The sequence below is a fragment of the Vidua chalybeata genome, chromosome 9 (genome assembly GCF_026979565.1).
Source record: "Vidua chalybeata isolate OUT-0048 chromosome 9, bVidCha1 merged haplotype, whole genome shotgun sequence".
Lineage (NCBI taxonomy): Eukaryota > Metazoa > Chordata > Aves > Passeriformes > Viduidae > Vidua > Vidua chalybeata.
In genome coordinates this window covers 26,170,875-26,185,311 of record NC_071538.1, presented here as the reverse complement: position 1 = coordinate 26,185,311, position 14,437 = coordinate 26,170,875, and the positions used below count along the sequence as shown (strand labels likewise).

The 14,437-nt window shown below is 45.8% G+C and overlaps 1 protein-coding gene across 4 annotated transcripts in view; it reads left to right on the top strand.

The window, feature by feature from the left end:
* NR5A2 (nuclear receptor subfamily 5 group A member 2) overlaps positions 1 to 14,437 on the top strand; it is an 87,831-nt gene that overhangs the window by 6,692 nt on the left and 66,702 nt on the right. For 2 of the 4 annotated variants that reach the window (XM_053950235.1, XM_053950237.1), the window contains exons 2-5: positions 3,404 to 3,541; positions 5,921 to 6,039; positions 7,261 to 7,402; positions 10,114 to 10,760. In XM_053950235.1, the coding sequence (XP_053806210.1) occupies positions 3,404 to 3,541; positions 5,921 to 6,039; positions 7,261 to 7,402; positions 10,114 to 10,760 (1,046 nt within the window). Of the gene's footprint in view, positions 1 to 3,112; positions 3,542 to 5,920; positions 6,040 to 7,260; positions 7,403 to 10,113; positions 10,761 to 14,437 lie in introns of those variants that run through there. The other 2 variants (XM_053950238.1, XM_053950236.1) reach the window with 2 other exon arrangements.

Genomic DNA, 14,437 nt, shown 5'->3' with positions numbered 1-14,437 from the left:
TACCTTGGAAACAAAGAGGTGGAAAAAGCTTCAGATTATTTAACATTAGAGAGTGGGGTTTTTTTAATGTAAATGTACATACATTTAAATAGGGAAGCATAAAGTATTCCAGGTCTTGCTCCTTGCACTAATCAAGGCTGCTGGAAGCTCCCCGAGCCATCATCTTTTATAATTATAATTACACGCGTCAATCAAGACCTTCAGGCAAAGTCAGAACAAGGCAGGCAAACTCAGGAGAGAAATCGCATTAAGGAAAAAAAAAAAAAAAAAGAAAGAAAGAAAAAAAAGTTTGGAGAACTTGGTAAGGAATGAAGATTAGAAGAAAGGGTAATTAAGGTTGCTCAAGGCAATCGTGAGAGCTAGAACTCCATGTTAAATTAAATGCAGCCACAAGGGACCAGGTATCATTTATAATATGTACTGCCCTAAACTGTTACTTCGGAGAAATGTGGATGTGTAATAACCACTCCAAAGTATTTTCATCCATAGCGATAGCTCGCAGAGTTACTTTGCTATGTACAGCTGGAACTCGCTCCAAACAATTCCCTGGCAAAATGACATTAAGCCCCCAGGTAGGAGGGAAGAGCTCGGGGACCGATGCTAGGGCCGTGCCCGCGGGGGAGTGTTGTCCGGGGAGAGCCGGCCCTGCGCGGTCCACCCGCCCGCTGGGGCACTTAGCTGCGGTGCCCGCGGGGGCCGCAGCCCGCCTGACCCCGGCAGCACTCGGGCTGGTTTCGCCTGCCCTGTCCGGATGCGGCGTTTCCTTTCTCGGCTTTTCCCCAAAACGGGGCTGCCTTCCCGGAACAGCAGTAACGAGAGTGGCAGCACGGAGCGCCCCGTCGGGGAATCGCCAAGCGGCGTGACCCACCCGGCGGCGAGCGAGAGGGAGGGGACCGGTTGTCCCCCATGGAGCCCAGCGGGCTGCAGGACCCAGGTCCGCAGGTGTCCTGATGGTCTGTTGTAAATGCGCTTGGAGTTGTGCTCTGAGGACTCTTCTCCTGCGGGAAAGGGCTGCGAGGAGGCGCCGCTCCTCTGCGAGCCGCCCCCGGAGCGCTCTGGCCGCCCGTCGGGCCCGGGCGGCCGGCCCGGCCGCAGGCTCGGAAGGCCGGAGGGCCGCGGCCCCGCCGCGAAGCGGAGGCCCCCGACCCGCAGCCCTCTCGGCGGGCGCACGAGGGAGGGAGCGGAATCGGCGCTGTACTGCTGTCGCCTCCAGTGTTTAGCCGCCCGGGATCAGCGCAAGGCGATGCTACACGGCGGCGCCTGACAAAGGGATTGTTTGTAGCTTATGCACCTGGCAATAACCTCCCAAGGGCCGAGACAGGGTCTCAACCCGAGCTACTTCTGCCGAGAAATGGGGTCATTCTCTCTAGATGGTTTTCAGCCAATTCGTCTTAGCCATCGAACTGCTCGGTCCCGAATCTTGCCATATTGCTGTCCTAAAACTTAGTCGCAGACGACCTGTTTAATTGTGCAATTATAACTTGAGAAATAACGTGTTGGTTTCGTTCTCCCGCTCGCGCTCCCGCCCGAAGGCGAATGGCGAAAGGTGAGAATGGAAAGAGACAGAGAGGTCCGGGCCTCTCTGATCCATCCTCCAGATCTCAAACGCTGCACAGAGAAGGGAAAAGACTTCTACTCCGGTGGTGCCGGTGTTGGGTTGGCTAAGAATCTGAGTTGAGGTAGCAAAGGTGTCCCGGTTACTGGATGAAAAAAGTTAAGAGCATAGCCAACTCCGCTCTCTGCATGTGGAGCGCTTGTCCCAGCGCGGGTTCACCCTGCGATCATCAGCACTACTGAATAAGGTACAACAACCGCCAGTTTTCACTATCGCTCTTCCAGCCGATGGGAAATGCCATACTCCACGATGGAGACACTTCCGCGCCTCACTTTCCATCGGAAGCAGTTTTCACCGCCAAACATTTTCAGCTCCTCCAACACTTTATACAGATTAAAGAGTCAGAGGAGAACGGGCAACCGAGAGCTGGGACGAGGGGCTCGGATGCCTTCCAAGGTGCAAATATCTCTCATCCCACACCATCAAACCTATGCGGCGCAGTAGGAACGGCGCGGAACCCCCCGGGCCCTCCCGGAGAGAGGGGTGGAAAGGCCAACGAGGGCAGGCAGACCTCCGGCCCGGCTCGCCGGGCAGTCGGCACCCAGTTTCCCCCAGAGCCCCGCATCTCCGTGCCGCGGGACCACTCGGCTCTAGCCGCTGAGGCACACGCGAGAAACGAGTTCTTTAGGACAACTTGGAAAATAGTGCCGCTTGCTGCACTGTGAGCTGGGGAAGGGGGGCTCAAGCGATGGCTCTGCCAAGGCTTTGGCTTCCGTGCAAAGGATGCGACTGGCACTGACCGATTTCGCAAGACGCTTAGGGAAGGGAGACCCAAAAAGAAAAGCCTGAATAGGTACAGCGAGCTCCAACGCGGTTCCCGCTTGCTTGTTTCAGACTCCAGGGCTGCGCGGCGGCAACGTGTCCGCAAGGGCAGCGCTTTCCGCTGTCCACCCCCGCTTGCCCAGAGGGAAGGCGAGGGCCGGGGTCTCCGCAGCTGGCGCTGGCCGGGTGGAGGCATTGCCCCGCCAGCCCCAAAAGAAAGAGGCATGGCCGCTGAAGGCAGTGCAGGCGTAGCCCGGCTTGGCGAGGCTGGTGGCCCGTCGGGCACTTCTGGGGCTGGGAGGGGAGGCAACAGCCCAGACCCTCACACCGCAGCCCCGTTTAAGAACCGGGTAGGGGTGACTGCACTGAGCCACTGTGTGTGCTCTGTGCGTGTGTGTGCGCTGGGGGTGTTGCTCATCCTGCCTCTGCCTTATTGGCTGCAGCGGCGGTGTCGGGGCCCCCCTCCGCCGGAGACCTCGCTCCCTGCAGCCCCCGGGCTCCCGGAGCGCCTCCCCGCGGGCCCGGGGCTAGAGGTCCCGACTCGGCACCTCCGCACTTGTACCGGGGGGAAAAGGGGGAGGAGGAGGAGGAGGGGGAGGAGGAGGGAGGAAGGGAGGAGGGGGACGGGGGTGGGAACCCTGTCCAGCAGCACCAGCGGCGGCAGAGTGCTCCCGTGCACTGCGCCGCTCCGCATGGATCGGTGCTCCGGGCTGCCGCCGTGCTGAGCCCCGGGCGGAGCTGCTGCGGGCTCCCGGGGTTCCTCCTTCCTCCCCAGCACCCCCGGTCTTCCTCCTCCTCCTTCTCTCTCCTCCGCCCCCCGCCGCCTGCAGCTCGACTACCACTCCGCGGCTCCCCTAGCCACGGGCACCCGGCGGCTCCTCCCGGCGGCCGGGGCCGTTCGGTGCTCCCGCTGCAACTGGGCAAGGGCTGGCGTGGAGCAGAGGGAGGGAAAAACAGGAAGAGGGGGAAGAGGCAGCAGCCGCCGAGCGCCCCTTGCTCCAGTTAAATCTGTGCTGCCGTGTCCAGGTGCTGGTGTCGCGGACGGACACGGAGCCCCCAGCCCGGCCCGCAGCCGCCTTGTCATGCTACCCAAAGTGGAAACGGAGGCCCTGGGACTCGCCCGATCGAATGGGGAACAGGGGCAGATGCCGGAAAACATGCAAGGTAAGGGGGGAGACGCAGGGCGCTCCCCCTCCGCGCACGCTCGGGTTTCCCTCGCAAAGCGCCCCTTCATCTTGCCAAAAAAGTTTGCGGCAGTTGCTTGCGAGCTGCCCCGTCACCGCCCGCTCCGCGCCCCGCCGAGCCCCTGCCTTCGCGGGCCAGCTTTCAGGGTGGCTCGAGCGCGTACCGGGGGCCGGGGTGCCAGGGCCGAGGCGACGACAAGGCCCTGCTCAGAAGGTGCAAACGGGGCCGAGCAGCCACCAAGCATCCGGCCGGCGCGAGTCTACCCTGGGGTGCAGACGTCCCATCGGACGCTGTCCGGCCCCGCTGCAAATCCAGGGAACTCGATCTAATCCCCATTCCGGGCAAAACTGCCTCGAAGTTTAAGGCAGGTGGAGGTACGCGTGGAAGTTCTGGCGAGCACCCCGTGTGTCACACACCGTCCCGAAACGGGACCTGAGGGCTCTGTCCCGCGGGTGCGGCGCTCGCAGGTACCGTGCAGGTGGCAGCGGCGGTGTCGCGAAACTTCGCAGGAGAGAGCTCTGTGGCGGATTTGCGGGGTACCCAGGAAGGCAGAGGGATGCCCCAGCTGGGTTGGCGCTGGAAACGTCTATGTCGGGTAGCGGGTCCGGGCTGTTCCCGGTGCCGTACTCGGGGGCGGAGGGAGGCGGCGCAGACCCCGCCAAGGGTCGGTTCCCTGCCTTGGAGCCGGCAGCCCGGTATGGCCGCCCCGCCCCGCCCCGCGCGATTCTCCCGGGGCAGAAACTCCCGTCCCGGCTGCTCTTTAGAAACTGTCCCCTCTCCTCTTGGGAGCCTGCTGGGAAGTAGGGGCAGGGTGGGCCGGGGGCTTCGGAGGTGCTGGGGGCGACCCGACCGCCCCGTTTCGCTACTGTGGAGGAAGCTCCGTGCAAGGGCGCGGCGCTCGGAAAACCCCTGCTTTCCCACTTTTTCCTACGGGGAGGGCAACTTCGTCCTAGCGCCGGACCCTGGAGCCGCGACCGCGGGAGCAGAGGGGAGGGCCGGGCCCTCCTCCTCCTCTGCCTGAGGCCGCCCCGTGTCCGCCCCACGCCGCTGACAGGCGGCGATCCCCGGCCGTGCCGAGGTGGCTCAGGAAACGTTTTGCCGGCAGTGTGACGGCGGGATAATGCTCCCGCACTCCCCGGGAGCTCCCTCGAGCGCTGGGGTGCAGCCCCCTGCCTTGGCAAGCCGGGCGCCCGGGCCGGGGGCTTCGGGCGGAGTCTGACCGCCCCGCTGACCCCGAACTGTGGCAACCGCAGAGTTAAAGACAAAGAGGCGACATCCTAAGCAATCCAGCGGCGATGCCCAGCGCCTCTCGCCGTGTTCAGGAGTCCTCCGCTGCCACAGTGCTTGCTGAACAGGTCGGAGATTTAGCGGCAGGGAAGGGGTAGGAAACCGGCCCTGCACTGAGCAGCAGGGTTTCTTCATAGGAGTAACCGGAACGGCTGACTGGGCTCCTCGTGAAGGCAGCCCGGCTCGAGTGGGCACACTCCGGGCATTCATTCCGCATATTTTAGCCCCCCGTTCCCTCCTGACCGCCGACTTCTCCCCTCCTTTTCCCCGAGCGGCAGAAACTTGAGGCGGCGCCGGCGTGCAGGTTTCACTCCAGCCCCCGGTAGCGGGGGACGCCGAGTCTGCCGGCCGAGCAGATCCTGAGCGCATCCCCCGAGCACGGCCGTCCCGGCTCGTGTGTCTCTGCCGACACGTGAACAGCTAAAAAGCGTGTCCCCCATGGCCGCGGACCTGCTGGCTGCGACAGCTAGGCGTGCCGGCACGGAGCGCTTGTCCTGGCCCGCAGGGGTGGCGGCCATCCCGAGACGACGGGCTTGGGAGGCGCGGAGGACGTCGTTTTAACCTGGTTTTGCGAGTAACTAACTTGGATTTCACACGGTGCAGAAGTGTTGGGTCTGTGAGATACAGCTTTAGTCTAGCTAAAAATTTGCGGGCTGATGTTGAAAGAAAACTTTAACGGAAAATAATTACTTTCAATATACAAGTGACAATATTTTCGTTCTGCTTTTTTAAAGCTTGCCCCTGATCATTTTCAGATTTAAATTAATTCTTTCAGTTTGCGATTCCACAAAATAAGGACTAGGCTAAAGGCACTCTATAAATATAAATATTTAGAACATAAAACTTATAAGTTGATGCATTTTATTACACTTTCGAAGTACCACGCAGGTTTGCTGATGATGGGAAGTTGCATGTCTCCTTGCAATTTGGTTTTTTAAATAAAACTTTTTCCTCCCTATTTTCACTGGTGTGCTTGTTTAAGTAAGCTTTCTCTCTAGATGAGAAAGTTGCAGAATAGTTGAGTTAGTAATGTAAATTCTAATTGAATATGCTATTTCTCCTTTCTCCCAGTGTCTCAGTTTAAAATGGTGAATTACTCTTATGATGAAGACCTTGAAGAGCTGTGTCCAGTCTGTGGAGACAAAGTGTCTGGGTACCATTATGGACTTCTCACCTGTGAAAGCTGCAAGGTTCTGTACTAATCAGTCCATAAAAACACAAGTACAGCAAAAATGCTTCAAATGCAAGCAGGGAAAAAAAAAAGGATAATAAATAAAACAGATGTATAATATTTTGGGTTTTATTGATATGTTCCTTAATATATTCACATAAAATAATTAACCACCAGAAAGGTTTAGGATGTAGAAGTCTCTTTGAGAGAGACACCTGCAAAAATGCAAACAACTTGGACTGTTTTGCATTGTAGTTTTGTCACTGTTTTTTAGTATTTTGCTGTCGTGATGTAGCTCTAGAATAACTTTCATTGCTAACTGTGCTAAATACTGGTTTTAATTGATTTATATTTCTTTTTCTGGAGGATAAAGTAGGAAGATTATCCTGAATGCAGACCAGCTTTGCAAAATCTAATGCAGCTTTCTTAAGACTTTTATTTTCATTCTTCAGTATTGCAGTGTAGATCTCTGTGATTATAATGACCACTCACTTTTTTCATGCAAACTGTAACTGTCACTTTGACACACAAAGTCAAGTAACCAATTAACATATAGAAAGATGAATATACCTGTGTTGGTCTATTGTGCTATAAAGTTTAAATAATTGTGAATTTATGTCAGATTTTTCATGTAAAATCTTTTTAAGGGTTTTTACAGTTATTTAAGCAGTGTACAGCAAGTGAAGCTCCTTTGCCAGAACAATGAAATTTAAAACATTTAGTTGCATGGAAAAATTATCTAAGCCTACTACATTTTCACTAAAAAAATAATCAATGAAAAGTGAATGACAAGCACTTACTATGTCTCCAGCATGCCCCACTGGGATGTAAAATAGCCAGAGGTACTCTGTACTACTCTTATCTTTGCAACTACTTATTTCATGTAAAACTACTTGAAAATGAAGACTTTAATAATTCTGCCATGATTTAAGAATACAAAAGGAAGTGGTCACTGTCACTATTTCTGCCACTGGTGTTAGAAGCAGAGAAGGCTACAGCCTCCCTAAAGTCTCACGAAGCTTTAAGTCTATAAAACATAGCACTAACACAAGAAAACCTCCTCTGGAATCTGGTGGCTATCTCCTGGGTTCAGCTGGCTAATTTAAAATAAACTATGTAACTTTGTAACTTTGTAAGTGCTTGAATAGCATCTGAAAATTATCTTACAATGATTTCCATAAAATGCTGAATGAAACACATGTTCAAGCAAAACAGGCTAATTTTTGTGTCTATCATACAGGGATTCTTTAAGCGAACAGTCCAGAATAACAAAAGGTACACATGTATAGAAAATCAGAATTGCCAGATTGACAAAACACAGCGAAAACGATGTCCTTACTGTCGATTTCAAAAATGTCTAAGTGTTGGAATGAAATTGGAAGGTAAGAGCTATAGTCTTGATGATATCTTCAACTATACTATAAAATTATAGGATAAGATGTTAATGCATTGTATTTTATATTAAAAAGTTATACAATAATGGCTTTGAAATGTTAATAAAAGGTTACTTTGTATGGTCAGTGAAATTGTTGCTTTATTAAAAAAAATCTAATACGTAAATGGTAGATCACTATCGTTTAGGAACCAGTCAAAACCATAATCCATTTTGTCATATGAGTATATAGTTTGATATTTCAGGCTTTTAAAGTTTGTGAATTCATGGATATAGATTGAATAGTTTTGCAGCTTTTAAAAAAGACTTAATTTAGATTAAACATGAAACAACTGTCCAGATTAGAAAAAAAAATATTCATTTGCTATGGAGAGTGATCTGATTTTATTTGTATTTCATCTAGGGTTGTTTTGGTTTTTTTACATATATTCTTCTGATAACAAGGCAGAACACAAAGAAACAGATAAAATAAGGGTTTTTCTCACACTGACTCACCTTTGAGATTAAGGAACCAAATAATCTCTAAAGTTGTGTCCTATATTTTTGTGATGCTGCACCTGTGAGGCCATTGCGATTGAAAGAGGATAAGGCATTTTGAAGTACACTTTTTGACTTCATTTCACTTTCTCATCTACAGAGATGAAAAGTGTACAATACCCTTTGAGATAACCGAATGCAAAGATATCATCAACTTGAATTTGTGAAACATGCATGGTTTATTCTAACTTTGATATATAAAATATTAAAATTCAGATTTCACAGCAGATGACATTTTTCCTTGACCAAGGACAAGCTTTTAAATTTCTTACTGTTGCAACTGTATGAAATGACATTCACCCTAGATGCTCAACTAGAAAAAAAATCAGGCCAAGGAGGAAAACTGTAAGCCATGAAGGGAACCAGAAATGACAAGTAGCAGTCACCAGGCTCTGGCAAAGGGAAGCTGTTGATATAAGTGAAGATAAACAGAAAAATCAGCCTCCTGCAGTTTGATTGATTCAATAGTGTTGTATTTGCCCACAAGACTGAGATAGCACTGACACATTGCACTAAACATCCTGAATCATTGCATGTGCTTCCAAATTCAAACAGTACAATTACAGGACATGTGGAATCCTTTTGTCATTGTTGGCATTAAGAAGAAGGATAAAATACATTTGTCTACTCCTACTTTTAACTCCTCTCACTTGCTGACAATGATATAAGACTAAACTTTGTCTTCTGTCATTACACAAAGTTCACCTTAAATTTAAGTGGGATGTATACCAAAGCACTTGCTAATCCAATTTGGCTCACAGTTTTTAATTGCAGAGTACCTGTGAGGATACTGTGTATACAGATTTTAAATTAATTGCATTTACTAGTGATAAAATTAATTTAATGCATTTTGTTAAAAGTCAACATTCAGCAGTAATATTGGCAGCTCATTTTTCCTACAAATTCAAGCAAAACACCTGTAGTTTTAAAGGTACTGCAGAAAAATGTACTTTAGCTTTCTTATCTACACATCCATACAACTTCTTTTCCCGTTTAGAAAATTGGAAGAGCATGTGTTCTCTTAATTGTAAATACTTGTGACATTTATATGTGTATTTCCCTGATAGTGATATATATAGCCTTAAAAGTCGAGTTCATAAATTACCATGGACCAAAAAAATCATTAAACGTTAAAGTCCTTATGTGATAAGGTACAGTATTATGCGTATCTAGCATTCATAATAAATTTTTAATGTCCTACTAATCCCTAAGATAAAAAGCTCAAGAACTTAACCTCCAGCAATCTCAGCAGTCTCAACATGTCACCAGGCTGTCAAAGGTTCCTCTTTCAATCTAATTGCCGCTGGGCAAGGTGGGCTTGGTGAAAGCTCCTCACTAGTCCATCACATATATCCCATGGTGACAGACACTGCGGTGACAGAGACCACCAGTATGACTCCCAAGGCAGCTGTTGAGTAGGATTTGTTTTAATTATTTCTAATTCTAGAGATATTATAAGCCAGAACAGTGTCAATAGTTTCTGTTTCACTTCTATCTTCCACGTAGAAGGAAGCAAGCTGACAGCTTTCTCTCTGCACATTCCAACTGCAGCTAAACATTACCATAGAGCTCAACTAACTAGAAATCTCAAAGTTTTACACCAACCTGGACAGAATCATCAAAAGGAAATGCTTCCTTTTTGCCAAGAGAAATGTATTCCTCTTTGTGACTACTGAACATTTCACAATTTACATTTCAGATGTTTTGCTGCGGTGGAAGGCAGTAATGGAATGATTATAATGAGACATGTGGTCTGCTGGATACGTCTCAGACAAATTCTGGACTTCAGCCCTTGTTTCTTAATGACATAGTAGCTTGATAAAAACCCAAATGTACATTGAGATTTCCACATGATCCCATAGCAGGTGTGAAATTCCTGTAGCCATCCATTGTGTTTGTCCCTGTGTCCTAATCAATGTACAGAGAAGTCCTTCTTTGTTAGTAATATATGCATGTGACATTTAAATCACTAGAAAAAAGTGACATTTGTTAAGTCAAAATAAATCCTTTTCCTTAGGAATAAAAGTGCAACTCTGAATTTGTAAAAAAAAAAAAAAAAGAAGAGTTAAATTTTTACATTTCTGCTCCTTCCTAATATATGTTTGATTATGAATGTCGATTCCAAGTGTTAGTAATGATTTACTTCCTCCTTTCCCCTGACAGCTGTGCGAGCTGACCGAATGCGTGGCGGTCGAAACAAGTTTGGACCAATGTACAAGAGAGACAGGGCATTGAAGCAGCAGAAGAAAGCTCTTATCCGAGCAAATGGACTGAAACTGGAAGCCATGACTCAGGTGATCCAAGCAATGCCAACCGACCTGACAATATCCTCTGCAATCCAGAATATCCATTCAGCTTCTAAAGGCCTACCTCTGAACCATACTGCCTTGCCTCCTACAGACTATGACAGGAGTCCCTTTGTGACCTCTCCGATCAGCATGACGATGCCACCCCACGGCAGTTTGCAAGGCTACCAAACCTATGGCCATTTTCCAAGCCGTGCTATCAAGTCCGAGTACCCTGACCCTTACACTAGCTCACCAGAGTCAATAATGGGCTACTCATACATGGATAGTTATCAAACAAGCTCACCAGCAAGTATCCCACATCTGATATTGGAACTCCTGAAATGTGAGCCTGATGAGCCACAAGTCCAAGCTAAAATCATGGCATATCTGCAGCAAGAGCAAGCCAACAGAAGCAAACATGAGAAGCTCAACACATTCGGGCTTATGTGTAAAATGGCTGACCAAACCCTGTTCTCCATTGTTGAGTGGGCAAGGAGTAGCATCTTCTTTAGAGAACTTAAGGTAGGTAACAATTTTACATTATATTATCATTCAGTCAAGAAAAAAATACTATTTCTTACAATCTTGTACTTCAAGCAGGAAAGCATGAGTTTTGTTTTCTCCCCCCAAAGCATCTCATTCTTTATTTATTTGGCTTGAAGTAGGCAGACTATTAGAAGGGGAAACTGGCCGCTGACTTCCACCTGAGCCTGTAATTAGCTGTAGCAAAGAGATTCAATATTCAGTTCAGCTTTTCTGTACTGCAGTATTTATCACAACCATTGTTAACATCCATAGGGCCTCACATAATCCTACTCCTTCCCTGTCAGCATCACTCACTGTCTGACCTGTACTCAAGGTTGTAAGCACACCTGTTACACCATTCCACATTCATTTATGTAATTATTTCATTACCTTATTTAACATTGGGGAGAATGCCATTTCTGTCCACCTCCATTCATACTGTATAAGTCCATATTTGGAATATTCAGTTTCTCAGTGGGATATTATTTTATGCATCCCTGTGTGTCTAATTAACTGTGCAGGCTGAAACGTAAGCAGGATATACATGGAACAGAAAGCAATGAGGAAGTAGATATCTCAAGGACTCCTTTTGGTTCTCATCGCCACTGACACATGAGGGATTCCCTTAGTCTAGGCTGCTACAATGACCTCAATGCTGTTATTTTTGCTGGAGCACCCAGGAAATCCTCATGCACAGCTTTCTGGTGGGCAGAAATTCACCATTTATGTTTTTCAGACTTATTGTTAAAGCAGCTTTGTGGTCTGTTATGAGCATGTCTGAAATTTCATGTCTGAAATTTTAAGCCAGAAATTTGAGATCAGACAATAGATATGAACTACAGTTTTTAACCACTGTCTTGATAAAAAAATCAGCTCTGGAAAGAATAATCTTCAGTCTCAAAAAAACTCTCAAGATGGTGAACTCAAGTCACATCTGAGTTTCCCTGTTACATTGCTAGTTACTGTGTCTGTCTGCTACAGAGAGATGTTTTTGCCACGAGTATTTGCTACTGAAATCTGTAAAGTTTTGTGACTTCCTGTAATTTCTGACTACTTTTAAACTAAGAGAAAATAACTCAGCTTCCAAATATAACAGTTACTGTAGGATTTCACTGAGAATTGAATCTACATGAGTTAAGTGCACAAAAGGGAGATCCATTGAAAAGCTGCACTCAGAGTGGTTGTATGTCTGTCATGACCATAAGGACATGGACGCATGACATAAACCAGATTATAAGAAAAGCAAGCTGTATATGCTGCATATGCAACTCCAGCTTCTCCATTTTTTTGTGAGAATGATTGCAGGAATCATTGAAAGCTCAGTCTATTCAAAGAGAAAGAAGAGAGGAAACTTACTTAGAGAGGAAAACCAAATTGCATTAAAGAGAGTAAAAGACTGTCACATGTTTGCTATCTCAGTTGTATACAATTTTGTAGTCAGCTATAAGCCATGCTACTCATTTTAAATAATAAAAAAATTTAAATTGAAAACATGTTATATTTCCAATAGAATATGTAGCAAATATCTGAAACCAGATCTTTCTATCCACACATTGGGGAGTACTTTAGTCAAGAGTAAAGTATTCTAGAGTTAAAAAATACTGTCTTGCATATACCTTTCAGTATATAAACTTTTAAGTTACAATCTGCCCTAAAATTCCATTTATGATTAAAGTGATAAATTTTATAAGCATTCAACATGCTATACAGGGAACAGTTTTAAAGATGGCCTTCACCTCCAACCTCAGCCTGGATTATGTTCTTCAACCAACCTATGTTTACTAGTATGGACACAAAAGATGCAGAAATTTGTTTATGAAAATGCTGACCAGCTTCTCCTGGTTCTGGATGTATTATACATTACCATGCACACACAGGCTTCTGGAAATGCACATATTCTAAAAATTTGCTACATAGAGCCTTTAGTTTATGAACTGATTTTCACACATTTGTAAAGGCATTGCTTTCACCTTAGTGTTTGTACCCTTTGTATCTTGGAAGCTTCGAGGTCAGACAGTTTCATACCTTCTGGCATATCCAGATTATTTTTTTTACCTGGACAAGATCAACAAAATTGCACAGCATTCCAGAACAATAACAACTCATTAATAAATGCATCTACATCCAAAATTTAGGGACCAGACTATACACAGTGCTAAGAACTTTAAGCTTTTCTGTTTCAAAACCATGTTTAGATCAGACCCTACTTTTTTAACAGCACTGGGTAACAAAATCTCTCTTTACAGTTGAAAGGACAAGAACATTATTAAGCAAAAGATTTCCAAACCTTTCCTGAGTGCAGTTCTCTTCTATCCATCCACAATTTCAGGTTCTTCTGATCAAGGTAGCAAAAGCAGCTACTTCAGATTGCTCCACAGGACATGAATACCTGTGAGAGAGGGTAAAAAAAAAAGCCACTTAAGAATATGACATATTTTAAATGCAGAAGGAAGGGGAGGCAACTGTGATAAAGATGCAATTTTAAAGATGCAATTTTCAGAACACCTAACTTTGTTCCCTGTCTATTCACAGCTAAGAAGTATGTATTTGCTCAAAAAAGATATTTTACTCTTGTTCCTACCTGTCTAAACAACTGAATATTGAGATGTCTTTCAGATAAGACAGGTGCATTACCAGATTTCTGGGACTAAAAATTTAAATTACTCAAATAATTAAACAGCACAAAATTGTAAATGTGGTTTGTATGCAGTTCATCTTGGCTTTGTCATGATGAGCAGTGCCTCGCACAACTGGCCATTAGTTACTAGGAGCATGTCTACAATTATTTACTGTATCTTTTCATTGTAAATTTTGCCTTACATCCTCGTCTCTTCAATTAATATAAAGGAGCAATCATATTCCTTTCTGCTAAATGTACAGATTTGTAGTTAGCAGAATTCAGGGGGAGGATATGATTAAAATGCTGTCCCAGTCCAGCAGTGGTTTAGGCCACATTTACCCTAGAGTTAATAACAAAATCCTACCACTGAGCAACAGCTTTAAAGTTTCCCTTATTTCTTTCCTTCTGACTGCAGATTTGGGGTTTTTTTAAAGAAATCTCAAATGAAAAAATCTGTTTTAAAACTTTATTTTCGGAAGCTTTTACCAGTTCAAGCTTATCACAATCTTCTCACTTGTTGATCTACAAATTTTTGTTGCCTCTTTTGGAATATGTCACAATTTGAGGATGTAAAAGGGAAAAATATGGACTGCATAGAACTACCCACAGCATACACTGCATTTGAATATCACCTATGTATGGATTTCAGAATGCAATTTAAGGGTAATTTTCACACTTGCTGAGGAGCAGATCCTCTCATCTTCATGTAGGATATCAGAAACTAATGGAAAAATTAAAGAAGTCAACTAGTCAGGATTAATAATAATGTCAGACTAAAATCCAAAGCAGCCAATTGCAATCCAGTAAATTTGAATTTAACACCTACTAAAATATCAAACATCCCTACATGTCTTGTGAAGTCAGAATACTTTGTAAAGAATAATTAAGCCATAAATTCTGGTGGGGTTGATGTTACAAATTACTTTTTTATTCATAATGAGATATATTTCTGTTTGATTCTTTATACACAGATGAAACAATACAGAGGTTACATCCCAAGAGACTCAGGATAATAGCAATAGCAATAGTAATAGTAATAGTAATTAATAGTAAT